Source organism: Apteryx rowi, unplaced genomic scaffold (assembly GCF_003343035.1).
Source record: "Apteryx rowi isolate R43461 unplaced genomic scaffold, aptRow1 scaffold_536, whole genome shotgun sequence".
NCBI classification, from domain to species: Eukaryota; Metazoa; Chordata; class Aves; order Apterygiformes; family Apterygidae; genus Apteryx; species Apteryx rowi.
In genome coordinates this window covers 103,407-131,171 of record NW_020450801.1, presented here as the reverse complement: position 1 = coordinate 131,171, position 27,765 = coordinate 103,407, and the positions used below count along the sequence as shown (strand labels likewise).

Sequence of the window (27,765 nt, the reverse complement as noted above, 5' to 3'; positions counted from 1 at the left end):
ACAGACTGGTACTTTCTGCAGATGGAAAATGTGACAGAATTGATGAATATCAGGCTCTGCCACTCTCCTACAGCTGTGTGCCTAAATGTTTGTAGTGATGCCTCTGAAATGCCATTTCAATCACTGTAGTAAAGTCAAAACAAAATAAACAAAACCCTAAATATAATAAAGCTTTCCATGTTTACTGAACTATGGAACTTGCAGTATTGCTTATGACTGGATTACAGAATAATAAAGATCTAATGCAAAAAATTGCACATTGATTGGTACCTACCGTACCTTGGAAAACATGTGCAAATACCACATGAAAACTGTGTCAGCTGAATGAACGCACTCAGCATTTTTTGGTGAAGAGAGAACAGTTTATCAGGGAATATTTCCCTATTATTTTTTGAACAGTCATTCTTTTCTGTTTTAATGCCATACAATAACATCTCAGAGATAAGGATAGAAACAGCGATTCAGATGTTATTTCCTCTGACTTTCCTCAGACTGACTGACAGTTTCACTTTATGTCCTGGCTTTGAAGGTGTGAGTTTGTTTTGACATCCAGCCTTGCTCTTTTTTCTCCTCTCCCCTGCCTTTACTTTATTTAGTTTCTTTTTTATTCTTTGTATGCCTCAAATAGCTCTCTCCAAATGAAACACTTTGCTTAAAAAGAGTCAAAGCACTTACAATATGTAATTGCAAAGCAAAGAACACGGAATTTTAATAATACTGATGTTTTAAAAATGTATTATAAGAGCTTTCATTTGAAAGCAATTTTGGGTTTGGTACATAGAGCGTGCAGATCCATTTACAATTATTGGCATGCTTCAGAGATTTCTCTTTTAATATATTTTCTAAGTGCATCATTTAACATGCTTGATTTTAACACCATGATGGCTACTTAAAAGTATTAATCTTTTGCAATTAGGAGAAGTCTCAACCCTCCAAATTGGATTTCTCAGACACCGTTTAAATACTCTGCACCTCTGCAATACAGCACTGCAGAGAAGCATATTTAACTGTATTCTACCTAATGTGAGCTATACCAAAAAGTATAATAATATACTGTGTATTACCCCTATTTGATGCCTATCAGATTGAACTATAAGACAATAGGAAGAGCCATGGAAGGCAAGAGAATCTGGAGCTAAAAATACGGTCTACTGCATACTCCAGGTCCCCTTGCATAGCCTATTCTTTCTTATGGAAGTAAAAAAATACAGGAGTGCACTGTCAAAACCACATGTGCATTGTTTTCGCTATCGTGCATATGTTCATGCTCAGGAACAATCTAGAGATAAACAATGATACAGCGCTATATCTCAAAGTGAAATTTATATTTCAATTCCATAGGATTTTACATAGATAGGGACAGAGAAAAACTGAAGAAGAATCTTAGGGTAATACAATATGAAAGTGTTATTTGTCTAAGGTCTCAAAAGAAATGTAAAATAAAGTGTTAAGAAAAACAGACAGCATATTCCAGAAGCTCCCAGCAGCTTTATGACCAGCAGGTTTTGAAAGAGCAGCTTTCAGACCAGCCTGGGTCCTTTTCATCTGTGAAATATATCAAAATTCGTAACTACATGCAAGATCTGGAGGTCCTGGCATGCCAAAATATCTGAAGGCTGGTAGAACTGATTTTGCAAACTCCATTCCCAGGGGTCCTGAAGCACAGCAAAGATTATTACAATTTTGGGAATAGGAGTGAAATTTGACCAACCCGGGTTTGATAAATGGGGTTTAAATTAAGTAATGCCCATAAAACACTCTCAAGCTGAAAAAGCACTAAGTGCTAAGTATTGATTACCACTTGTCCTGTACTATATTTATCAAATGAGCCAGACTGATGGAATCATCTGGTGGGGTCATTATTTATTATGCACTTTTACACAAAAATATAATACAGTAACTTAATGCCATGGCTTGAAATTACTTAGATCCAGACCCTACGACTCACCCATATGTTAATGTACCTGTGAAGTTAATGCAAACAGATGCAGAATTCCCACCAGGTTCATCCTCCCCTTAAATGGTGCTTTCATTTAATTGGAGCTAAACAAGAAAAAAGAGAGAGTGCAGGACCTCCGTGAATCCAGCACTTCTGATGGCTTATGCTACAGTACGCTGGCTCATTCAGTAGGAGGTAGAGAGAGGCTCAACTCCAAGCTACAGATGGTCTGCATTTTAGCAACAACGAAAAATGTTCTTGGATTTCTCATCAGATCTACAACATTTAATTCTTCATGTGATTCAGAAAGACTAAAATTAACAGAAAGTTAAAAACTATACTGTTCACTTGCTTTGTCTAAAAAGATTACTACCTTTCCAGGCTATAAAAATTGTACACAGTGTTCAAACAGAAAGTGCAACTATTCTATTCCAGGAAAAGCCTACTTTACATAAGGTTTGCAACCCCCAGGTATCAGGTTTTCTTCTTGATTCCTAAAAACTGAATACCAGGTACCCAGCTACAAGCATACATAGATGGACATACATATTTACTACACACAGGAAATGCAGCTGTTCCTGTAATTCATGAAACACCATACTCTCAGACTAATGCCAACACAGTCATTTCTCACCACACATTAAAAAGGTAATGTAAACCCATACGGTACTAGCTACCTGTTTTAGACAGTTTGCCGGTACTTCTGTTACTTGATGAGCTATCTCCTCTTGTCAGGACAGTTATTCCACCAAAACTTGCTGTCTTTGTTATGGCTGGCTTCAAGTTTCGATTTGAACTGTCTGAGTCTGTGCTGCTCCATGGCCTCTGGTGGTCTGTCCACTTCAATTCATTCTCCGTACTGCTCTGCCGACTGCCAGATGCCTTCCCTGTGCTATCTCTGTTACCCCTAAGGACACCACAAAACAAAGATTTATACACAAACACAAACATCAAGGCAGAGTCTATCTTTAGTTAGACTGCAATAAACCCATTAAAGAAAATACTCTGGATTTACCACAGAGTGCCTGAAAAGGGTGATTTGTCCCCAGTAGTCATCCAGCTTCAACAAGTGAATAGTGCTATACCCATTTATATGCAGAGCACTTACCACTGCTCCCCTTTCGCATATATCCTAAGAGCACTTCACCAAAAGGAACCAACACAGCAATATTATGTAGCACTGAGGACTCATTTCTGTTGCCTGTTGGTTGGCCTCTTCCCTCAGCAAACCCCTTGCTGGCTTCCCCTTTACTGTCCCTGACCTTCAAAAGTTTTTCTCATCAGCTTCAAAGACCTACCTGCCCGCAGTCTTTGCCTTCCTATCCACCCTCTTCATTTGTGTCGCACCTCGTTCCCACTCCTGTCTGCCTCTTCACCTGCTCTGCCCCTTTACCCAAGGCCTCCCTCTAAATGTGTGTCCTCCTGGCAGGACCCCATCCTCTCCTATGTTAAAGCTCCACTTGGAGACCCACTGGACTTTTTTTCCCCTCTGCACACACTTAACCACGCCATCATGTCCCCTCTCTGCTTGTTTATCCATCTACAAGCTGCAGGTCTCTGGGAAGAGGCGGCCTGGCTTTGAACAGCTGCAAAGCACCCAGGATATCGTGAACAACAACATAGTAAACCAAGAGCAAAGAGCAGAAACCAGAGCAGAATTCAGCATATTATGATGAACAGCTTACAATCCACTGCTAAGGTGGCAAAACCTACATGCCTACTACAGCTCAGCGTAACATGATTGCTATTCAAATTAAGGCTAGTAACATTTACTTTTGGGAGGCTTTCAGAAAACATTTTCAACCCCTCTCTCTTATTTTAAAATGTAACATCTTGCAGGTTAGAAGCACTTTATACAAATGCAATTGGTGAGACTGCATCTATTTGTTTTTCCTTTCTCCTGCTTTTTATTAAAGAGCCTGCTGAGCTGTGTCACTCTGGATGTGATGGAGCAGAGCAGCATGTCAAAGATCCGGATCAGCCTGGCGCATTCCTTGCCTGTAATCAGAGCCTTACGCAGATGCCATCAGCAGTATTTACCTGTTCACCTTTGCTAGACTCAGACAGTGACAAAGCATAAAGAGAAACAGTGCAGAGGCAACAACATAAAAAAGTAAGATTTTAAACAGAAATTGTCTTTAAAATTTTACAAAAGAAAAGTAATATAAGCAAGCATTATTTACAGATTCTTTTACATTCTTCTGCTTAGAAATCAACAGTTCTCTTGGTTTTATATTCTTGGGAAAAACAGGGAGAGAAACAGCATGCTTCTGTATCCTAGTTATCTGTGGTTTCACGATACATAAAATTCCTTTTTGTTCCCCAGATCCGAACAGATATTAGTTATTGAGAGTCTCTAAGTATGTGGATATTTTAAATACCTACTTATCGTTGCATCCCCAACCCAAGACCCTTAGATCATCAAGACTAGCCCAAAGGACAGAGAAAAGGTTTTCTGCCTACTGCCTGTGGCCATGGTCTGCAATTCCATGGGCTCCAGCACTGCTCCACCTTTGGTGCAGTCTTGCCTCCTCCTCCAGGCTGGTGTGCAAACATGCACAGGCAGCAACCAGAAACATGCGGGTCAAATAATCCTGCCCCCTTGTACCTCTTAGTGAAAAATTATGTAATACAAACGTATGATGGTAGATGTTTAAAGTGACATAAACTATCATTACTGCATATGCAAACACACACCAATACATAGATGCACATGTAGTGATCACTGTACCTCTACCTACCTAAGTGTTTTGCTGGATAAAGGATATGCTTCTGCAAGTATTCACTACTTCTGCCTGCTCTGCTTAAGGCTTGTGGCAGCAGATTGATTTTAAAAGCAAGTTGGTATACTCATCTCTGATTTAAACTGAATCTGGGGTACTCACAGTGTGGGAAAGGATCAGACTCTCCCTACGCATTTCAGGTGGAGTTTTGCAACAAACAGGTTTGGTCTCATTGATGCTGCGTGTCAGCTGATCAAGAAACTCTCCATGAAAATACGGATTGACTCCTATTCATTCCCTGTGGCTCGTGAAACTTGTTAGTACCACTACAGTTACAGAGTTCTCTGGGCAGAGGGAATTAGAGTTTGGAAAAGAAAGGTCACAGAAGAAACTTTTAAAATGTTGCTGCTTTAGATAAGGAAAATTCACCCAGCTTTACCTCAATGTATTTTTATTTCAGCTTTTAATACATCAACTGAAGGAAAACAGGTTAGTCTGAACACTGTCTGAGAAACGTGCGTGTCTTCTACACCAAAGCAGAATAACTTCTACCAGTCACAGTCACCCCCAAACTGTGGCAGTCCAAGCAGCTGAGCAGTTGAAAATCTAGACACAGTTCCTGAGCCAAAGACCACTAAAATTAAACAAAAACCCCATTGTGACTTTCTCATTCAGAGCATAAGATAAACAGGACTAGAACCTATTCTCTGCACTGTGTTCTAGCCAGAAAGATAATATACCTATACCTATCAAGATCTTGCTCAATGAGGACACAGATAAACACAGAAGTGAAAGTTATTGGGAAACAGATATTAAATAAGCCATACAAACCTAAACAGCTGTCTTTTCTTATGGGTGTCATTGCATACACTACTGTCTTCCAACAGCCTACTGAAAAATGAAAAGGAAGATTATGATAACAGACCCGTTAATTCAGCTTTACATTTTATTTGTAAAATTACATTTAATTTCTAGCAACACCTTCCAATTTGCTAGATTGATGAAGAACTGAAGCTAAAATCTTCCCCCCCCCATCCCCATATGTTAAGTTGTGCATGGTCAACTTAACATATGAAATGCCAGCCAGGGAGGCTGAAGACCATTTAACATTTCCTGTTAATGAGCAAGGTAATTCTCAGAAGCCAAGGAACCATGCTTTTACATCCAAAATAAGAGTCGTACAAATATAACCTAATAAGAATATAAAAAATGCAAAGCCAGCAAAATATTGCATATATAATTTTAAATATTTGCTAAGTCTCTTGGATATCGCTGCAGATAGATGCTCAGGTTCTCTGATGAAAGGAAAAAGCTGTGAGCTTTTGTCTTGATTGAGCAAAGCACTTAAACATATACCTAACTTTCAACACATGAAATCAACAATATTTCTCATGTACAGAGAGTTAAGTATGAGTTTAAGTGTTTCACCTGATCAAAGGCTGTAAGGCATGCAGCAAGAAAAAACAGTGTTCTGACGAATGCAAAGTAAGTCTCTCTCCTAATAACAATAGCGCAGATAAAAGTCCAATTTTCGACCTGGCAGTTTCCTGGTCTTCACTTGAGTATGCATCCCCATATTATGAAAGTTGGTCAACCAGTTCACAGGTTTGAAAGAAGTGAAAAATGTGCAGATACCAGAACTGGGCACATTCACCCGTGGGTGAGAGTGTGATTTAAATCATAAACAAATGAAGGGTGTGAAATTCACAGTTTATTCCCTACAGGAATACTCATCCTACACTCAGCATAGCAGTATTCACACCCCCTCCATCTTGATTTTGGAACATGAATAACTATGTCACTTTTATTCTCCTATTCTTTCCAGAGAGGGAAAGGTAGGTTTATGGGGGTGCCTTCTTTTTGCTTGTCAGGGTTTCTCTATTACAATTTTGATTTATTTTGATAAAACATGCATCTCCATAGTCATGTTACAGAAGAAGCAGCTGAAGAAATGCACTTGGTTCTTAGAATACAAGGTGGTTAGATGACACTGGCCATTATTTCCTGAGGGAGTTGCCGCATTCCACAGTTCTGGGACCATCTGTCAGAAGCGAGGACGGACAGAGATAGAAATGCCGTGAAAGATAATCTCGCCCTTTTTCATGCCAATGATAAACAGTTTTAAAACCTGCACAAGACAGACTTGGGCTAGCACCGCTCGAACACTCACCAGTGAAATTCCTAGCATTTTGGATCAGACCTTCAACTGCTGTAAGGGTGTATAATTTCTAAGATCTTCAACATAGCTAAGCTAATTTATGGCTGCTAAGGAGTTAGCACTTCCTATTTTGTATATTGTAGTTAAGTTTCTTCTTTGTTTGCTTTAAAGGGATTTACTACAATAAAAAGAACATCCATAGGTTCTATCACACGGTAATGCAAAAAATAGCTGGCTCTGATATTATCATTTCCTTACTGAGATGCAGGAGTAAAGTGGGTCTGATCTGGGGGAGTTCTGAGCACTTACAAGCAACAAGTGAAGTCAGTGCTGCTGCTCAGCCCCACAGGAAAGCAGGTTTAACCACAGAAATACACATGCGATGTTTCATAAATACTGTCATCCAGTCAGCATTAGAGTGCTTTTCAAAGCTCACCAAGTTAAATCCTGAAGGCACTCCAGACAGGGGTTGGTCATTTGAAATGAAATGTTAGGAGGGGTTTTCCCTCCTCCCCCCACCCCCCACCCCCARAATTTGTTTTTTAAACTAAAATCCAAACTCTTGGGAAAAGCAGCACTAGTATCTTATCTGCTGATATAATATTGCAAGAGAATCTCTTTCCTCCCCTTAAAGCAGAAAAACACCACAAATCATTTGGATTACAAATTTGCTCAACAGTCTTCTCATTAGGACAAACAACTATGGATAGACAAAATAATAATAGAGAGAAACAGCTAAGTTAAACAAACAAACAAACAAACAAACTATTTTTTACCTGTTTTCCACAAAAAGGTTTTCCTGGGAGCAAACTGACTGAAAAATAAAAAAGGCATTGTATCAGACGTTCTAGATATGCTCTGCTGTTCCAATTCCTTCCTTGATTTTAGAATTATCTCCCCTGTTCAGGCTTAAGGGGATATCAATTCATGCATCATTTGCAGAAGACAAGAGGGAAAAAAGGTCAAGAGTAAGGTCAGGCCAGTAAAATAAATTCCATGCATTACAATACATTGCCAACAAGGAGGCTCAGTTTTGAAACAAACTGAAACTTCTTAGTCTTGAGATCAGAAGAAGGTGCTATGTGCAAAATACTGGCGTTTCAAAGGGGGAAATTTTTTTCCTACTTAATGTAAGGTTCCACTAGTCTGTCCTACTACCTAGAAATAAGCAGAATAGCACAGAGCTGCAGGTAGGAAGGACGAACAGGAGGAAAGCATGCAAAATTGACAAAGTTCTTCAAAGTGAAGGAAGATACTGTAATACTTAGAAATCAGAAAATATTATGTGATTTTATTTTACAGTTGGAGAGGAAACAGTCATATCCACTTGGAGATATAAAATGATGATAATAATATTAACAATAATAAAATCTATTGAAAAAAAAGTTTTGTGCTGGAGGATTTAGATACTGAGAAAGGTGAAGGGCTAGGAAGAAATAAATCTTTTTGGCAAGTGTATAATTCTTTTAGCATTACTTAATTTTTTATGCAGAGAAATGAAGCTGTGCTCAATTTCCCATGAATAATTCTCCCTCTTTGATTTTTTCATTTCCCTCCTATTTCATGTTCACTACATAAAGTGCCTAGTAGCTGTCATTGGATTATATCGCCATGAGGTACAGATGAAAAGACAGTCAGTACTTTCAGTGAATTTAAACAAAAGGAAAGCAAAGGGAGGAGGACACCTGACAGCATGTCCATCACTTCCACAACAACGGGACTCGGCTCAAGGAACAACAGGATGCCATCATCAGCCCTGTCAAATTCTAATGGTATAGGAAATGCATGGATTCAGGATGTTCCTCTTTTCATAAAGGGTAAGCTAATGACCTATATCACAGCAACGTACACAAGCAAAGAGTTTAGCCCGGGGAACCCAGGGCAGAGTCTCGTGAAAGCTGCAGCTCTTCCACTCAACGTCGACGTCAGGGTGTACGTGGCGTCGACACCTCGGTGGTGCGGGCTTCCCAAGCAAGCTCCTTTTGGCTCTCTAACTGAATCGGCAGGACCCTGGGGTGCATTGGTGGCAGGTGCTTTTCTCATTAACACCAAGCCTCAGGATATCGGCAGCCTGAACCCAGGGAGCGAACTGCCCCAGGCTACAGCAGACCTAGGCTTTCACCCCAGGCTGAGAGGAGTCACAAACTTTTCCACCTCATATCGCTGAGATCCTTCACACAGCTGCAACACTCCCTCTTCTCCCTATTTATGTACCTTATTCACATGGTTTAATTAACCAACCTGTCAGAGAGGCTGCCATAGGGCACATTTTCCTTATGTAATGAAGGTGAAAAAAGAAAAGGCTTCATACTCCAGCTCTTAATTTAATGGCTTTCCAGTACCCAGGGGCAAGAGAGAGCAAAGTTTATGTCTGCACTACAGCTGGGAAGCAGCATTAGCAGCACACTTTCCTAACTTTATCCTAGGCACATGGGTCAGGCCAGCAGGGGAGACGTGGCTGTGTGGCCTCCAGCACAGCCAAACTACCTGCGAGCGCCCCAAGATTGCACTGGGGGCTGGGACAACCCAAACTGTCAGGCTGCCTCTGCACTTCTAGGTTCCTGACGGGCGTTCGCACATTAACTTCACTGCAGTCACATTTCCAAAGCAGCCCTGTAACTCCTTTTCCAGAACAAGTAATTAAAAACCTTTCCTTAGACTAGAGTACTGGTCTGTGTCCCCAAGAAGTTAAGAAAGCAAAGGGGCAAGTACCTGTTCTGGAAAAAGTAATTATGAGCATCAATTTTTGGATGTTTTTAATAGAGTTGGGCATAAGGCAGAATAAACATCTAGGATTTACATTTTATTAAGCAAGGGGAGAGGTCTGCTCCCTGTTCAGTGTCTTGATAGCAATCACTATACACTGCATTATACTTAAGGACAGATTCTGTAATAACTCCATTTGTCTTCCAGGCTGAGGATGCTGGCACAGGGCCACACAATCCCTGCAATCTCTATTTTTCAATACGCATGTGAGGCTGAGAGGCAGAGAAGACAGACTTTTTTTTTATTATGTTATTCTTGCTGTTAAAAATCAGATGGCTAAGCAGCTCTGGATAGCAATTTAGCTACTACAAGGTCAGGACTCACTTTCCTGATCTGCAGCATCAATAATGCTCAATTTAAAGCACCAGGAAAGCTTAAGAAACCACAACAGAGCTGTTGTCAAAACTATTTATAAAACACTTGGCTCTCACATACTGATTTAAGATACTGCAACAAATCTAGGAATGGAAGAAAGTTATACAACATTGCCCACAATTTCAGCTCCTCAGGGATCTCCACATGCAAGATTTCCATCAGGGTTTTGTGTACCACTAATTGTCATTTATGAAACTAATATTTCACTCTTTCTACTTCCCAGAACCTTTTAAACTCTCAACTGGAATACATCTAACAGCTCTGTCAGTGCACTAGGAATATTGGGGGCTGCTGTTCTTGTTTTTAATTAAGTTAGCCAACACAGATAACTACTAACATGCGGCAATATCCTGCAGTGGATACCATCAGGTAATCATTTTCACATCACTTAACAAGATATGATAGATCTCAGTCTTCCAACTAAAGCTTATTGCTTGATTTGCTGCCACAAGGAAGGTTCTGTGCAGTCGCGCTGGCATCTCAGTTCTTATGGGTTTACACTGGCCAGTACGAGGCATGTCTTTGCTTCATTTCTATTCATTTTAAAACCTCTTCTTCCTACTACAGACTGCTTTCCTACTACAAGGATAGGAGAGCCTGAAGCTTTTCAGGTCTCTTTTCTGAATCTCTTGAATCAGAGAGCAGTAGTAAAGATCCTCAATGTTTTCTTCCATGGAGGAATTCTCATGTATTTTATCTAGAGGATCTGGCTCTTTGTAATACACTGCTTGGTCAAAAATGACCCTTAAAATTAGCAACAAAAGAAAACAAAAAGCAGTGGATAATTTCCTTTAATAAGTTCCACGTGTAATCATGGGCAATTCTGGCATTTGTGTAAGTAATAAAACATCTGCATTTTTCAATGAATACACAATAATTACTAGAGAATATACTTGTGAACAATGGATGGTCCTTCTGTGATTCTAGCTCATGAGATTACACATCACATTAACCTCAAAGAATAAAATTTCCCCTAAATAATTTGATTGCTGTTCTTTAGAATCAATTTTCTGCATGCTTAAAAGCCAAACGTTCTGTACCATTTACACATGCATTTGTGATTCTCAGTTAAACCTCTTGTTCTTCCCATATACATTGATTCAAACTGTAGATTTTTTTCTTCTTTTAGACTCTTTTTTTTCTTTCTTGGACAATTACTTTTCAACCTACTAAAAGCATCTAAAGCAGTTCAGATTAGAAACTTCTCCTTTTCAAGGCCCAGGTATTCTATGTCTTTGCTCCAGTGCACTTGGCTGTAAAATTCACAAATTGTTGTAAAAATAAGTTTCTAATTAAAATAGATGAAGAATAAGAAATGTAGGCTTTTACAATTAAATAATAACCTCAGAAATAGCTTTGAGCATAACAGGGCTCATGCAATGCTGTTTTACTGCTAGCAGCCTGAAAAGTTCTTAAAAGGTGCACCTTGTACTTTTTATTTCAGTGAGGGGAGAACTACCAAATTTATTAACTCTTTCTTTGCCAATCCTTTTAAGGTATCAAATTAACATGCTTATCCCTCAATCCCTACCACTTTCTATGACTACACGTGACGGGGGTCATTAAAACTTCCAGCTCCCCTTGTCAAAATTGATGACAGCCAATAGAGCAGATGGAAAACTTGACAGAAAGTGTAATTTACTGACTGACTAATATCAGACTAATCATCATAAGGACTATCACAATGATGCCATTATTCATGAACATACTTATTTTGTTCAAAACTTCCACTTGAAAATGAAGATGCCTGGTGCATTAGAGTGCTGCAAAATCTAAAGGAAGGGCTAGCAAGTTTTCTGGCTGCCGGTAAGTGGAGTCCAGGTTAAGGCATTTTTCACAGCACTTGAAACACGCACAGAATTTTTGACTCCTGTAACCAGACTGCATTTTCCTATTAAACTTTGTACAAAATTCTGACTCTTGGGCCGATAAGTTATCCAAAGAGTTCTGGCTACCTCAGACATATTTAGAGAGTGGCGTTAAGCACAACAGGTTATGCCAGTACTCTCGACCTCTGTTGCTGCACTTCAGAGACTTCTGATGCAAGCCCTCTTCATGCATACTATAATTAGAAGTGAAGTATCTATAATCCATTTTCTAAGGCTTGTAAGCAAGGCACTGATAAAGGCTTGACTACAGCAGTGTAAAGATAATAAAAATACCATATGATTAACCCTTTCACGTCTCTCTCTCTACATCTACAATTCGAGCAGCCTGACAAGGCTTAGGTACCCACCTCACAGAAACATGGAGAAAATCAATTAATTAATGCTCACAGATGGCTTTAAAACTACAAAGTCCTACATGCAGTAAGAAGACTACCTATGACAGGAAGGCATTTTCCCCTTCCCCCCAAAAAAGGCATCATCTGCCACCGCATACAAACACTGACACAATCCTAGAAAAGACCTCATCTGTGAGGAATGCTCCACTTGGAAGGACTCAGCTAAGAAATATATTCCTCTTAATATAGCTATTCATATTATTAGCACAACTTGCTGAAATTTACTGCAGTATGATGCATTGCTGCCTCACTAACCCCTGCAATAAGCAGGGAGAAATAGCAAATGAGTGGATATTAGAGAGAGAGGGAGAGATATCTACATTGCTGATCTTTAAAACTGCTCACTCCCAATCCATTTAAAATTCCTACCACAAACCACACGGTTACTTAGGCCTTGCCACTCTGCGATACTAACCCAGTGGACCACGTCAACCTCCTGCTGTGGGCAATTAAAATGCTCAGCGCTTGCCTGTCTTTAAAACTCAAGTCTCTAAATGTATAAACAATAGCCCATTGTGCAATGAATTTCAGCACACTTTCCCAGCCACCTGAGTTTCCCAGCCACCTGAGTTTCCCAGCCTGGTTCTCATTTCTAGCTGCTGCTTGTGATACAAACTGCTATTTTGGCAACAGCTTCCCATATGGTATTTTTAACAACATTTTGCCTCACTTGAAGTCTGCTTCAAAACCCGAAGATTTTCTATTATTGTACAAGCTCCTTTGTAATAAGCCCCAAATGATAACTTTCATATAGGAGACAGTTTGCGAAAGAGGCTTTTGGAGCCCTTGAATGACTCAATAACCCTGTTGTATATACTGTAGCAACATTTACATCAGACCAACAAGCTGAAAGCAAAATGTAAACGGAAGGGCCTTAGCTTCTACTGGAATTTTCTCAGTCAATAAAGAAGAAGAAGCCAGGCTAAAATCATTTAGATATGAGGAGCTACTTACTAACAAGCCCAGTTACTTATCATGGTAAATACGCTCACAAGTGAGACAATACACACCTTAAACTGTACAATGTATTCCGCTAACGAAAAATAACTTGAATGGGTGCAACTCCAAAACGAGAGCAAAATAAAAGGATATCTAAAATAATATTATTAATCCTGTGAACAGTTTTAATGAACAGTTTTAATTTAAAAGGACACTGTCAAATATAATTTTCAGTAACAGTTTCAATTGGTTTTGTTCCCATATTCCTTTAAGGGACAAGGCTCCCATTGTGATGTGACATAAAACAAAATACTGACTTTTTCTGTTTTTTTTTTTTGTTTTTTTTTTCCTTTTAGGACTCCATCATTACAGTAGTATGGCAGTTTATGATTTGCTCCTTTTTTCAGGAGCATGAGGTACAACTCACAGATGTTTCACATTTAAATGCTTTCCCCTAGCAATACAGTCTTGCTTGTTGTGCAAGCATTGATTTTTCAGTAAGGCAGGAATTATATTACCTATTTCATTTTATTCTTTTCAGAATTGTCAGCAACATGACTCTTTGACAGCAGAAATAGGGTTCCTTAATTAGTCATTAAAAAAAAAAGGAAAACTCTGCAACTTCATGTTTTTTTTTTTTTTTTTTTTTGGTGTTAGCATCTTAGTTCTACAACACTGGTCCAAAAGAAATAACCGTGAGGAAGCTTTGCAGAATGCCACTTGACAAATTTGATCCAACTTGACACAAATATGAAATAAATCAGGCATCTAAAATTATTGAGAGTGCCCATTTAAATCACTGCTCTTTTGTTGGCAAAAAAGAAGAAAAAAGAAGAAAGCCTAGACCACACAAACACAAACATTCAAAGAAACAGGATAAGCACTCCCCAGACAACATGCTGGGCCTGATCTTTTATCTACATTTCTCCTTTCTCTCTGTAACTCTTTTCATCTCCTGCTCCACAAACCAATCTACGTACTTCATGAACTCATCTCAAACCCTTTGCTTCAATCATCTTTCCCTATCATCTCCAACTCCACGGTGCAATCCAGCTGCAGTGTTAATGTCGGAGGGGGAGAATACTGTCTGACTACTGATAAAGATATGGCACTAAAGAGGCAATTAAAACAACTACTCACATCTTGTGCAAATATTCTCTCCCTCACTCTCTGATACTCCTCTTCTCTCTCTTCAATTGATTTACTTCGTCTGTCATCTCTAAATGGAAGAATTCTGTTTTGCTGAGCAGAAAAAAAACCAGGAGGGTTATATAAGTTGAGCTGTTAAAAACTGCAGTTAAGTAACTGTCAGCTGAGAATAATAAATGTTCATTTAAACAAATGAAGCATGAAAACGATAGCTTTCAATCCTAAGGTGGTGTACAAAGCACCGTGATATGCTGGGTGCCCTAGGGTTTCCAGGTAGACACTGAAAGAGCATTCTTAGATTGAGTGGCTGAAATAAGGCTTTCTGCATGACTTCTGTGAATCTGCAGTCCTAAATTCAGATCTCACCCCGTGCCTAAGTGCCATTGCTGTTGACTGATAAGATTTCTCAGCTTTCCTACTGGCTGCCAGGAATGGGAGGGCAGGGAGTAATTAGCTACCTACGAAATTGAGGAAAAAAAGAGGTAAACTAAGCACTAAGAAGTAAGAACTAAGCTATAAACCCTAAGAGAAACCCAAAGTCTACATTTACAAGGAGGAGGAGAAGTCCAAAATATTTGGCACAACAATTTTAACCATTTCCATACCAAAAAGAACCCTCAACTTCAACTTCATCGGGAAAAGAATCACCACGGTGCTGAAAATGGCTGTGCCCTGGGCAGAAGGGGAGGGAGGAGAGGAGGACACCCAGCAAAAAGTGCTTTACTTGCCACTAGGTTTTAAGCACTGCTCCTTCTCCCCACAGCACCTTGTAAACAGAATATGCTGCCTTCCTTTGGCTGATTCCCATGTTCATCACGCCCTGAAAATGTTTGGGTTTTGCCTGCAAAGCCAACTGAGATGCAGCGTAACTGAAAGGCTGCTTTCAATACAATTGAAAGAAAGGGGGAAAAAAAAAGAAGAGAAAAAAAGAAAGGAAAATTAGTCCTTTACCGAAAACATGAAGGAGAGTGGCAATGAGAGACTCATTGGCAGGTACCTCCACAAATATAAACCTAAGCAAAGAAAACATATGCTGTCTTACCTGTGAGAATTTTCTCATTAAAGCAATTCGTGTCAGAACCCTTTTTGATTTTTGTTAGTATCGTTCACATACACAGCTTACACTAGGCTGAAACAGCACAACACTTGCTTTTAAAGGCAGCACAAATGCACACATCGCCCTGGCGTTCCTCTACTCATCAGACTTGTCTAAGGTAATGTGGTGTTATGTTATGTTACAAGCAACACAGAGAGAGGAGGAGTGCTGCCACAGTACATGCAAAACAAGCAAATAAATCACACGGACAGTAAAACATGGTGAGGACACAGGAGGAGGGGGGGAACTAAAAGATGAAAACGATTTATTTTTGGTCAAAACTTCCTTTAGGGTGGTTTAAAAATCAACCTGGCCTCACCATAAAATGTTTTTTTGTTTTGGGTTTTTTTTGTTTGTTTTGTTTTTCTCCCTTTTGGCTACACCAGTTTCTTATCGGTCCGTCCTGAAATCCAGCTCTGAACAGGCACAACTGAAGGAGCAAGCTGCGGGGAGGGGGGACAACTGCCGTAGTCACATGAGACATCGAGAAATGCGACGGACAAAGCCTTCCCGCCAGCTGGGAGCCTTGGGCAGTCCCCCCACCGGGTTGACATGCAGCAAGTCCTGTGCCAAGCAAACCATCCATGCAAACCCACACACTGCCACCGCTAAAGCGATCACGCCGGGGCTCGAGGCTCTCCACCGTGTGCCCAAGGCAGGAGAAGCGGAAGACAGGGACAGGAGAGGAGGAGGAGGAGAGCAACAACAAAAGAACAACAATAACATCAGTCAGCCCACCTGCAAGAACAGAACAATTTCAGCAACTCTCGAACCGAGAACCAACCTGATTGTCTTCTTTATCAATACTAGAGTTATCTCGCTTCAAGATAAATCGCTTCTGGGATTCTTCACCTTTTTCATCTTTTAAATGTTCAGAAAACCTTTGCTCTGGTCTGCCAGCAAAGTAAAACATAGCAATAAAAAAATCTTTTTTTTGGTTTTGCTTTGATTTCTCAGTGCTCTTTGTTTTCACAGAGGCATTTAGTGCAAAATCAGTTAACATTTGTGGTCATCATGAGACGCTGCCTATAGCTGTCTGCCGCTGTTCTATTGCTGCTAACTGTTATTGCTATAAATAGCTTTTGTTGTTGATATGGAGCAAGGAGCAGGAATTCAAAGTCTCAGTCACAGAAATATTTAGACTCTCCTCACTGTCACCGAAGGACGCGAAAACAAATTAACATACAGTATGTTAATTTGCTCCTTCGGTAGCTGTGACCTCCAGCTACACCGCCACTTAGTGAAACATATCTACCTTTAAAAGTAAGGAAAAACAGATACAAATCTTAAAACAAAAACAAGAGTCTCTCACTCCTAATAAATGAAACTGATGACTGGAGGGACTGATGGTATTTTGCTTAAACAAATAATTATCTCATCACTGTTAAGTGGGGAAAATACTCCAGAACAGTCATAGAGTATCAATTAGCTCACTGATTTTAAATTCACCCAGGCATTTTTAAAAATTTTTCTTTTAAAGAGCCACATCCTACTAGTTAAAAGCTTAACATTTTCAGGTTCACAAGCTGGGAGGAACTGTTCCATGTCCTTCCATGTTTATACCTTGAAGAGAAAGCAAGTGTTAAGCAGCACCTCACGTCATCGAGCCAGGACCTGTCAGAACCTGCAGCTGTTAATAACGCTGCATACCACATTGCTCCTACACCCAAATGAACAAACACACTTAATTCCCACTAATTTCCACAGGGCAACCGGCAGCCTTGAGAAACCAGGAACCAGAATTCATGCACTGGCATCCCCTATCGAGGCTTGGTTAAATCCCGAGCTGATTTACCAAAGCAGCAATACGCTTCTATCGGGGAACGCAAAACTCGTGCTCTGCGGAGGGAGCACTTCTGTTTCTAACAGCAATGCTTGTAGGAAATGTGCGTGTCTATTTTGAGACACATACATAAAATTTTGTACATATACGTGAAACCTCCACTAACATCAGCAGACCCATTGAGAAGAAATCAAAAGTAGAGTTTCCAGAACGTGGTGGCTTTGTAAATAATTGGAAAAAAGTCTCCTGCAAACTTCAAAATAAAATCTCATCTCCCTTTTATTTCAAAAGTAAACATTTAAATCCCAATGTTTTAAGTCAGCCACCAGGTTTTGTTATATCATACAGATTTGTACTTAACTCATCAGCAATGTATTTCAAATCAAAATACAGCACACATTCATGCCACACAGTTGCAGTCCATAACAGTACATTGTCAGATGTACAGGAAATATTTGTAATGAACTGTTAGAAATATAAAATTTTAAGAGACAGCAGCTCTACCTTGCTTTCTGTATGCATTTGAACTTGAAGGGCTCCAACTTCTGATCAAAATTCATGTTTTGTGACAAAGCAACAAAACGTTAACTGCCTGATTTCCACAGATTTTGAGAATTCAAGAATCCTTTGCCCATTAGCTGCGGGTGCTTAGCACTCATCTGTATACCAGCCCCAATGTGGGAACATTGTCAGAGTCCTCTGATGCCTTAATACCCGTCTTTTTGGAAACCCCAGTGCAGTATGGTTCTCTGTATAGTTTTCTAATGTAACAGGCCAGTAAATGCAGTGGTGGTTGCTCATAAACAGAAATGCTACAAAAACATATTAATGGATTTGTTCTGCCTTTGTTCCCATTAAAAAGCATTATGTCTCCATGGTCAGAAAAGAAGAATCCCTCAAATATTCCGCTTTAAAATGAGTGATTGAAGAATGTTACTTTTCTGGTTTTTTAACTGTTTCTTAAAGCACAAACAAAGCTTCTGCAATTGCACTATCAGTGTAAAATTTACTGTTGTAAGCTATCTACTAAACATCTAATAAACTGTATACTTAGCATAATAAATGACTGGGATCTACTTTGAAATGGAGAGAAGAAGAAAAAAAATAGAGAAAAAAGGCTTGAAAAGAAATGTGGGAAATGTTCTGTTCAACAACTAAAATAACAAGACGTTTTTCATACTTCATAGCATTATTTTTTTAAACCAAATTTTCACTTCATTTACTATTTACAAAACATTTCCACCTGTCAGAAGATAATCTGAGAAGTAGTGACTCAGTAGTGCGTTTATTAATAAAAATAACCTACGAGCCAAACAGGTGATTAATCCCCAGCTGTGACAAGCAGTTGTGTTTGGGCAGAGCGATGCTGCGTATGTGCAGGGCCCCTGGGAGCCCAGTGGTGCCGGGTGCGTCGGGGGAGAGCCGTCCCTTGCAGTTGTCCTGGGGTCCTGCTTACACGTTAGGTGGGGAACACCACAGCTAGCTCAGTTTATAAGGCTGGAAAGCCTGAGGGAAGACTTTCAAGTGAGAAATAGGATACCGCAGCAACAAATATCTTAAGGCAAGCCAATCTGCAGGCCTCTGTCACTAAGTGCTCAAATGTTCAAATTCGGAAAAGGACACGCAGTTGAAAGAAATGTAAAGTAGGGTCTACTTTAAAGAAGGTATTTCAGAGGTATTTGCATATAGCTTTTTGGCAGTGCTGTTTACTGCAAATTTTCTTGCAAAAATGTAATATTGGTTTTAAACTTTATTTGCTATTTGTATCCTACTATCAGTGGAAGCAAATTCTCTAATCATTTTGGGCAGAGAAGAGGTTGACTCTGTAAAGACTTGTGTCTGGTTCTCCAAAGGAAATCAGCGCAAGTTCTACATTCAAAGTTTGTAAAGTCCCTTAATAATTGTATGATGCATTTGCTAGACAGAAGTGAAGCCACTGTATTTATTCTGGGGAATCTGTTGCATTAGTTTATGAATTTTCAGATGAATCAACTGCTTGAAAAGTGGAAGATAAATATGTAATTTGGAGTAAGATGCAGTATACTGTTAATATACCAATATAACACAGTATATAATTACAGAAATGCAGCAGATGCAGTGAATTCATCTTATGTGGGCCCTAAATTGACAACATTGGTTGCCAAATTTACACCTTCACACCCAACCACACCTCAGTTTAATTGTAAGGGGTGAAAATGGGATTTGCATGGACTTTGTGAGGCGACACTGACTATTTCTAAAGACCTTACTGGTAGCTTGTATACCCTAACTGGCAACTATTAGGTTCCATGTAGGGATCTTTGGGGGAAAAAAAGAAGGACAAAACAACTTATAAAATCTATCCCGTCTACGTGCTAACTAAGGTGTGCTAGAAAACACACACACAAATATATGCTTGCAAAGAGTGCTGACAACCTCTCTAACATTCAGTATTTCATTTGGCTCCCATATCTGGAATCACTAGATCACATGAGAACCTCAATATCCACTACTCCAAAAAGCTAAGGAGGAAATACTAATTTCCTTTAAGTCAATGGGATTTTTGCAATTTGGGGATTTTACTGAGAAAGCTTGAAAGTGTGACCTAATTATACCTCAGAAACAACATAAAGAAAAAAATCCCAATGGCTTTTTTTTTTTTTTTTTTTTTTTAATACAGCCTTTTGATCATCCAAATCTTCATTGCTTGACAGTACTGGAGGAAGTGAAGCATCTATGCCCTGAAATGCAACTTCACAAAAACACAGGACCATTTCTTACTCAATACTATTCTTGTTACTTTTCTCTTCTGCTATACCACTTGACAAATTGTATCTAATGTACAAACAACACAGACATTACAGTATAACACAGAAAGAATATGGATCCTATGTTAGCTTGCTTCCTTACATTTGTATATTGTATTTTATATTCATGTTGCATATGTACACTATATTTAATGCTATACACTATATTTGACAGTATAGTGGTGTCACAAGGAACACAAGTCTATATCCATGGAAGTTTTTATTATGTTATACATGCATCTGTCTAACAGAGGAAGAGTTAGTCCTGCTGTGTGAGAGGAGAAAGGAATAATCTCTCAAAATCTTATCTAACCTTCTCTCCATATTTCTATGACTGGGAAAAATATGACACTATAGAACATTTACATACTTCCTTTTCTTCCTAACTGCCCTCTATGCTTTTTCTTTTGCCTATTTCTCCTTCAAAATCTTCACTGAAAATTAATGCTCCGAAGTGTAGCAGCTTATAAAAATCATGCTATATACATCTTTTTTGTTTGAAAGCCTTATACCTAAATGTTAGACTTACAGACATACTCTGAAATCATTGTTTGGTCATGCAAACATGCTATTTCTCCATTTTTTCCTATTCTCTTTCTACACTTCCTGTAAGACCACTGAGAAAAATGATACAGATTACTATCTTGGATACAACAGATCACAAACCAAGACAGTACCAGTTTAGAACGATACAGAACCATTTGTCAGAGCTTCCCAAATCCAGAGTAAGCAAGTCTTCTGGCTTGCCTTGTAAGTATGTATGGTGCCTTTCTGGCAGTTATGCGCAGCTCAAGACAAAAAGGGTACAGCGTCATATTGTCAGATCTTGGAGTTTTCCCACAGCGTGACCCAGTAGAGTGGTTGGGGCATGTAATTCTGCAGTGGCAGATGCAAACAAACTCTTCTTTAACAAGACAGAGATGTACTTTTTCTAAACAGGGAAATCATATGTTGGGATACCTATCAACTCATTTAATGTTTCCCGCAATTTTTCAGGTAGCTCAGTTAGATATTTGCCTTTCCAGCTACGTGCTTTGTAACACAGCACATTTCTTCCTTCCAAGTGACGCTCTCCTAAATCAACAGTTTTCACTACCGATGCCTTCTCCGCAGATGAGACAGCCTCTCTGCTCACCCAGCTGCCAGTGGCAGGGCCCAGCTGCTCAGTTAAATGTTATCAGGGTGCCCATGGGAATTAACTGTAGCAGGTTCCCACCAGCACCCGAACCATTTGCAGGGCAGAGCTGTCCCGATTTCTCCAACTCTCGGCAGACCTCCGCAAAGCCTGCTCATGTTTCTCTCAAAACCTTGGGTAATCATTTACACCCCGTTGCCTTTCACAGCCAAACGAGGGAAAGGAAAGATTATGAAATAGCTTTTTGGTGAGTGATCAGCTTACTCGATTCCCAGAGGCCTTATGCAACAGGTATCTCCGTGTTTCCCCCTGAGTGCTTCCAGTTCAGGAGTGCTTCTGTGTGTTTCACCTCACTGCCAGATCCAGACTGCGGAGAGTGCTGAGGCAAAACCTCAGGGCAATGCTACTTCCCCATTTCTAGTGGATGTGCTCTTTCTCAATGGTCATTTCAACTCTTTCAGCTTCATTTTTGTGTGGGGATAACATTATACTGATCATTTTAAGATAYGGGTCAAGTTTTTTATTTCTAAGCCTAGACTAATGCTGAGATATAACTTGGGAGCAGTTAAACACAGAGTCAGATATACAGTAACAGGTCTACAACAGAACAAGACCCCATCGCTACCTTTTTTAGATGATGTTTGTGTTTGATTTTTGTTCTTCAAGTTGGCTATTATCATTTTCCGTTCTCATTTAATAGTTACTTAAAATATGTCTGCAGTCCTTACTTAAGCAAAACCTTGAAAGACAATTTTCAAGATTCATTCTGTACAACAAAGCCTATATTTTGGAATGGGTATATCTGGAACAAGCACATAAGCACCTCTGCCTGTCAGAAGGAAAAAAAAAAAAAAAGAAAGATTTTGATAGCAACATCCAGTGTAAGAGCTTTCTACCATCAGTGTGATGGTTTCAAGGTGAACTACTTCCAGCTGTTTCAATAGTGTTCCTCTCAATTTATCCTAGTATGACAGTTTGTCCCTCAGGCTTACTTTTTACATGGGATTTTTAAAAAGAATTCCCCCATACTTACTTATTTAATGCTTTTGCTTCGGAGGGAACTGTAAGATAGTAATAAAAAAAAAACAATCCCCCCCCCCAAACCTCTGTATGCATCTTAGCCAGGTATTCAATATTTAATCAATTACAGTTTAAAAAAATATTTTGTAAAGTGGTAACAGATATCAGGAAACATGAACTAAATAAGTTGCAGGGCATTTTCTTGCCCTGTGCCATGTTTAGAAACATATTCACGCATTTTCATAAACCTCTGTTTATACTGGGATAAAAAATGAAATAATGGAAAAAATGTGCACGCATTTGAAATAAGTTAATTAATTCTGAAATAATTGGCTAAGAAGCAGGAAACAGATACCACACCAAAAGGACAAATGAAAAAGGACAAGCGTGAGCTTTAAATGTTACATTTCTAAGGACTTTGTCATTGTATTAGCAAAGCACACAAGCAATCTGGAATTATCAGGGTTGACTTATATAGCACATAAATCTTTATTATGAGGCATGTGTTTCTGACAGCACCACAGTGCACAGGCTGCTGCAAGATCCCTTTCAAAAGAAGCAACAACCTCACCATGTGTAAAAAAGATGGCTATCAGTACAGTGCCTGATGTAGTAAAAAATCTCATAAGTGCTGTAGCACATATTATTTGCAAAAACAGCACAGGTAATAGTGAAGCAGCTGTCTGAAGGAATGGAAGGTTGGCAAGCAAGTTCACAAGTGGAGATTGCTGCAGTGTCCAAAARTCTGAAAAAAATGAGCAGCTTTACATTTGCAATGTGATGTTCATTTAATGCACTTAAAAGGAAACAACAGGTTAATATTCCTCTCCTGAATAAATAGAGTAAAAGATAGGTAGGGTTATGGGGCTAAGAATGCACAAAAAAACCACCCTTGGGTACCTGCAGGATCATTGTCTGGCAAATGAAATACGTAACCAACAAAAATGTTCTTATGCAGGTATGAAATCAGGAGAGTAATGSGACAGTGAGAGCTGGGGAGAAGCGCTGCTGCAGACAGGATTCAGAGAAGTTGTGAAGATTTAGGGCACTGTTATGCAGGTGCTCTGATGGTTTAACTATCTTATCTTGTTATTTGCATTTGTCTTTAATTAAAGCAACTGCTCCGTCCGACATGATGCTGGCCTCTATTTTGAAGGCATGCTGCGACACAGTATGGTGCCCTTTCTTGCTTTGCTAGCTTGTGAATATCTGCTACATCTGCCTGCTGTGCTTTTTTTTTGGTTTTATGCTGGATGCCCTCATAGGGTGCTATTTTACAGCCACAGTAAAACTACATAAGCATTACTGTTTCCTTACTTTATATTTTGGGCCAAAACTATTATTTGTAGTGCAAATGACTTTTTTGATCATGAAAACATGGACATATTCTATGAATTAGCACATTCAGAAAAGGTGCAAGCAAATATCCTCATTGTCAAGGGGCTCCATCTAAATGATGTAAGGCAGAATTTCAGCCCTAGAAATTAAATTATTTGATTAAGTCCTCTCAGAATAACATTTCTAAGAAAAAAGGCCCAATAATTAGAACCTTCATATGTTTCGTGTGTTATGGGGATGAAGGATACTCAAATACAGTTTAAAAGAACTAGAGTGGGAATTTAAACACAGAAAATGGTTAAAGTACAGCTCAGTTACACTATCACAACTTAAAACCACTCAAGATGGCATTTCAAGCACCTGAAAGTAAAAGCCTCATTAACAGATTGCTGCTTTCATAGTATGAGTCACCAAGAATTTCAGTTACGATGGTAAGAGCACATTGGAAGCCATCAAAAAAATCAATCCTGTACAAGACAGTTCCATCAAGGTGCTGCCTTCTCTGTAGCACAGTAAAAAGCCAAATACCAAATGCTACATTCTTCCTGGTTAAAGACGACTTTTTAATCATTTTTCAGGCAAGAGTCTGAACTCTGAACAAGTTCCCAATTTGTTATTAAACAGCAAAGATATTAAAACTGACAAGTTATTCTGACAGGCATTCTCCCTCTGAAAAGATCAGTGATCAGATACATCTGACAAGACCGAAAGTAACAGAACTGGTAACACTACTCAGAAGTAGTGTCGTTCCCCCCTCGGAGAGTGTGAGGTTTATTCTGGCACTGTCTCCCACTCCTCAGAGCAGGCCCTTCAATTAATTTTCACTTATAAAAAAACTCTCTTCCCTACAAAGTTTTCTGTTCTAGTACCCTAGCAGCATGACTTCAGCGGGGTTGGCACCAGCAGCATTTCCAATTACGAAAATGATGGAGAACCTGATGTCTGCAGGACAGACAGAGACAGCGTACACTGAATCTACTCAGTGCCAAGTTATTCTCTACTAGGGCCAAGCAGAGGGCCAGATCCTGCAGTCTCTCCGAGTACGTGGTGTTCAAGCAATCTAATTATTGTTTAACGTATCATAGCACAACCCATGAGCCTCACAGGCCTTCCTAAAGCACAAATCCCGGAAAGTCATCCTGTTTTAATCTACAGATGCAACAACACGGCACATTTTGACTCCCTGAGAGTTTGCCTCAGTAAAGACCTCAACATTTCAGCCAGTATTTTTGGGCCAGAATATTGCAACCCTGCTCTGAACTTATGCGAGACCTTAGCAGGCCACAGGCAAACTGAAATATGATCTTCTGCTACACGGGGCTGCATTGCAAACCCTTCTATCCATTTTAAGGGCTTCAAAATGCTCTGCTGTCCTGTGATCGAACTAAGATTATTTCTGTACCTGTGGGACTTGCTGCTCCAGCTCCCACTCCCCTGGATTGTATTTAGTTCTTAATAGTCAAGATTTCTATCTAGGCTGAACATTTTGCACAGCATCAATTTATTTCCAGCTAATAGAGGCTCATAAGTGGTAGCATAGTTTATTATAGAATTCATTAATATTTGATTTTAAGGATGTAGCAAACTCTGTAAGTAGCTGAAAATTAGGATGTTGCATAACTGCAGAGGTCTATTTAAAATTACATTTTCACATCTAACAAGCTCAAAAATTAAAAAGAAAGAAGGAAAAAGGAAATTAAGCCAAGATTTGAAGACTACCCATAAAGGCAACATAGCTCCCCAAAAGCTGACTGGCTAATGAAGAAACCATTAGCTCTCTTGAAATGCCCCATGCATACAAATTATTGCTCTGTCACATAATACATTCTTGTGCTTAATTCCACTTCAGGCCATGAATATTTTCCCCATCTCTGGCAGAAGGACTCAGGGATCAAAGTTACCCCATGAACAGTCACTGGCCTGAAGAAGAGAGCTGGCTGTTGATTAGTTTTCAGAAACAGCCTAAAAGCCTATCTTGGGAATAGGGAGCAGCAGCAATTGACTTTGCTTACAGGCAACATTCAAAGATTTCTCAATAATAATAATCGCAATACTGCTCTATTTCTAGTGATCATGTCATAGATATGGCCCACACAGATGGACTCTATTTCCTACATGAAACAAAAGGCAGGCAGCAGAAGTGTAAAAGGCGATTACTAAGAACAATTTGGATCACCTCAAAAATTCACTTGCTAGTATCACCACCTCATTTCTGAAAACTACACCCCAGATTTAAAGACATTATTTCATCTGCTACTGAAGTACAGTCACTTCTGACTAAAGCACTGACGCCATTTCAGATTTGCAGATCTGCTCCCAGTAATTTTAATAAACGTGACTAAACAGCAGTTTGATTAACAGGTACTTTCCTGATATGGTTTGGAAGAGCACATAAAACTGTTGGTTAATTAGTTATGAAAGGAAGAGCTTCCCTCAGTTGAATTATCTACTTGCTATTCCTTAGCATCGTTTTCCTGGATAATCTCCCACCACCCCACACAAGAGCAGGTGATCTTAACCTTCTGGTTACACTATTAGAGTGGTGTGATTGCAAAGACTAAAAGGAAAAAAAAACCATAAATGTCCCCTGATTAATGCTTAACTAATACTTCATTACAATATAAGACAGCTGTAAAGTACTTGTCCACCTTAATTATAAACAATTTAGTTTTGATAAATTACATTAGACTAAAATTTAATAATGGAACTATTAGAACTGGTTCATTAACCCTAACATCTCATTTACAGAGTACATCATTTCCATGGGTCCAGTACACGGCTTCCACTGATTGGAGTAAGAATGAAGCCAGCATTTAAGGGTCAATAAGAGCAAAGCCAGTAATTAAAAGGGTCAACTTTAGCACTACCTCAGATATGCTAAGCACTTTTTTCTTTTATAGCTTTCAAATAAAACAGGCACATGATTAAACGAGAGAATGCCTGCTGAGAACAAAAGGCTGTATCAAATATCATTATGCTAAAGAAAGTTGTTCCAAAAAAAAAAAAAAAAAAGATTGGCAGGGGGAGGTAAATCTTTTCTAGATGAGCATCAATGTGCACAACACCCGATAAGGTATTTAGCAAAATACTGGCAACTTCATGCCTGAAACAAATGCCTGTAGCATAATATTAATATACTGCTAAAACCCATAACAGTTAGCAATGTAAGTAAGTATTCCTTGAATTACTTCTCCTATCACCATGCGACTGGATAAAACAAAGGCACTTCTCCCACTTCAGCCTGTGACAAAAACCGGAGGCATTTCAGTGCACAGGAGGTTCAGGGCACTACTGGAGGCAGACATTTCCTGAATCTCAAAGTGAAATCTGCAATTGCCCTTAATGCAGCATTTCCCAGGAAGTTCCCCGTTTGCTCTCGGCTGTGAAAGCCTCCCCCTGCCCCGGAGCTTCACTGCCCGCCTCAGCGCTGCAGCTCCCAGCCTGCGGGAGCAGGGAAGACTTGCAATACCCTAAAGGCTGAAGTATAAGCATCACCACAATGAGTACCAGCACACTGAGCTCTTGCATCCTACAGGATTATTATTACACTGAGAAAGTTTTTTCTTAATCACTTTCCCAATTTCATCCCGAGATTATTTTTTGTTTGGAAAATGTTGAAGAAATAAATCTATGAAAACCAGTGTAACCTATTTGTTACTTCAAAGCTACATATGTTTACGTAACTTATGCAGCTACATAGTTAATCTCATTTTTGTTGTTTTACTGATTTTCTTCCTGAATCCTTAGTTTCTTAATGTATTAGTGCATGTTAAACTGGAACAAAATGTCTCAGTCAATTAGAATATTATTTCTCAGTTATACAGTTTTTCCATTTTAATTGCATGTATCTACTACATGCCCTTATATTTCTCTGTACATTGGTAACACCTGACACTGGTGTTCTGATTGAGCAACAGCAATTATAAACGAAAGGGAAAGCATATATATACACCTGGTTTTTGCTTATTTCTTAGTAATCATGGAGCAATTGTGCTGTAGTGAGCACAGGAAAGAAGTAACTTTGCAATAGGAAACAGAGAAATAGAACCAACTTCATAGCTCCTTGAAGAGAAGGCAAACCTCACAGAAAAAAATAAAAACAGAAATAATGGAATTCACATATATGTTTTCCTGTATCATGTGTTTCATAACACTGGGTCTACTCTCATGAGATCGTTAGTCTGTGCAAGTGTATGAAGATCAAGGAGACCATAAGGTCTTTAAATGCAGATGCAACATAATACAGCAAGCCATTTCCCAGATAATTACACTGT

General features: G+C 39.3%; 1 protein-coding gene across 1 annotated transcript in view; it reads right to left on the bottom strand.

Moving 5' to 3' along the window:
- Window positions 1–27,765, bottom strand: part of ARPP21 (cAMP regulated phosphoprotein 21) — a 147,448-nt gene that overhangs the window by 65,496 nt on the left and 54,187 nt on the right. The window contains exons 11-15 of the mRNA XM_026081051.1: window positions 16,214–16,322; window positions 14,325–14,426; window positions 7,597–7,634; window positions 5,494–5,553; window positions 2,617–2,846 (exon numbers count right to left, since the gene is read on the bottom strand). Of these exons, the coding sequence (XP_025936836.1) occupies window positions 2,617–2,846; window positions 5,494–5,553; window positions 7,597–7,634; window positions 14,325–14,426; window positions 16,214–16,322 (539 nt within the window). The remainder of the gene's footprint in view (window positions 1–2,616; window positions 2,847–5,493; window positions 5,554–7,596; window positions 7,635–14,324; window positions 14,427–16,213; window positions 16,323–27,765) is intronic.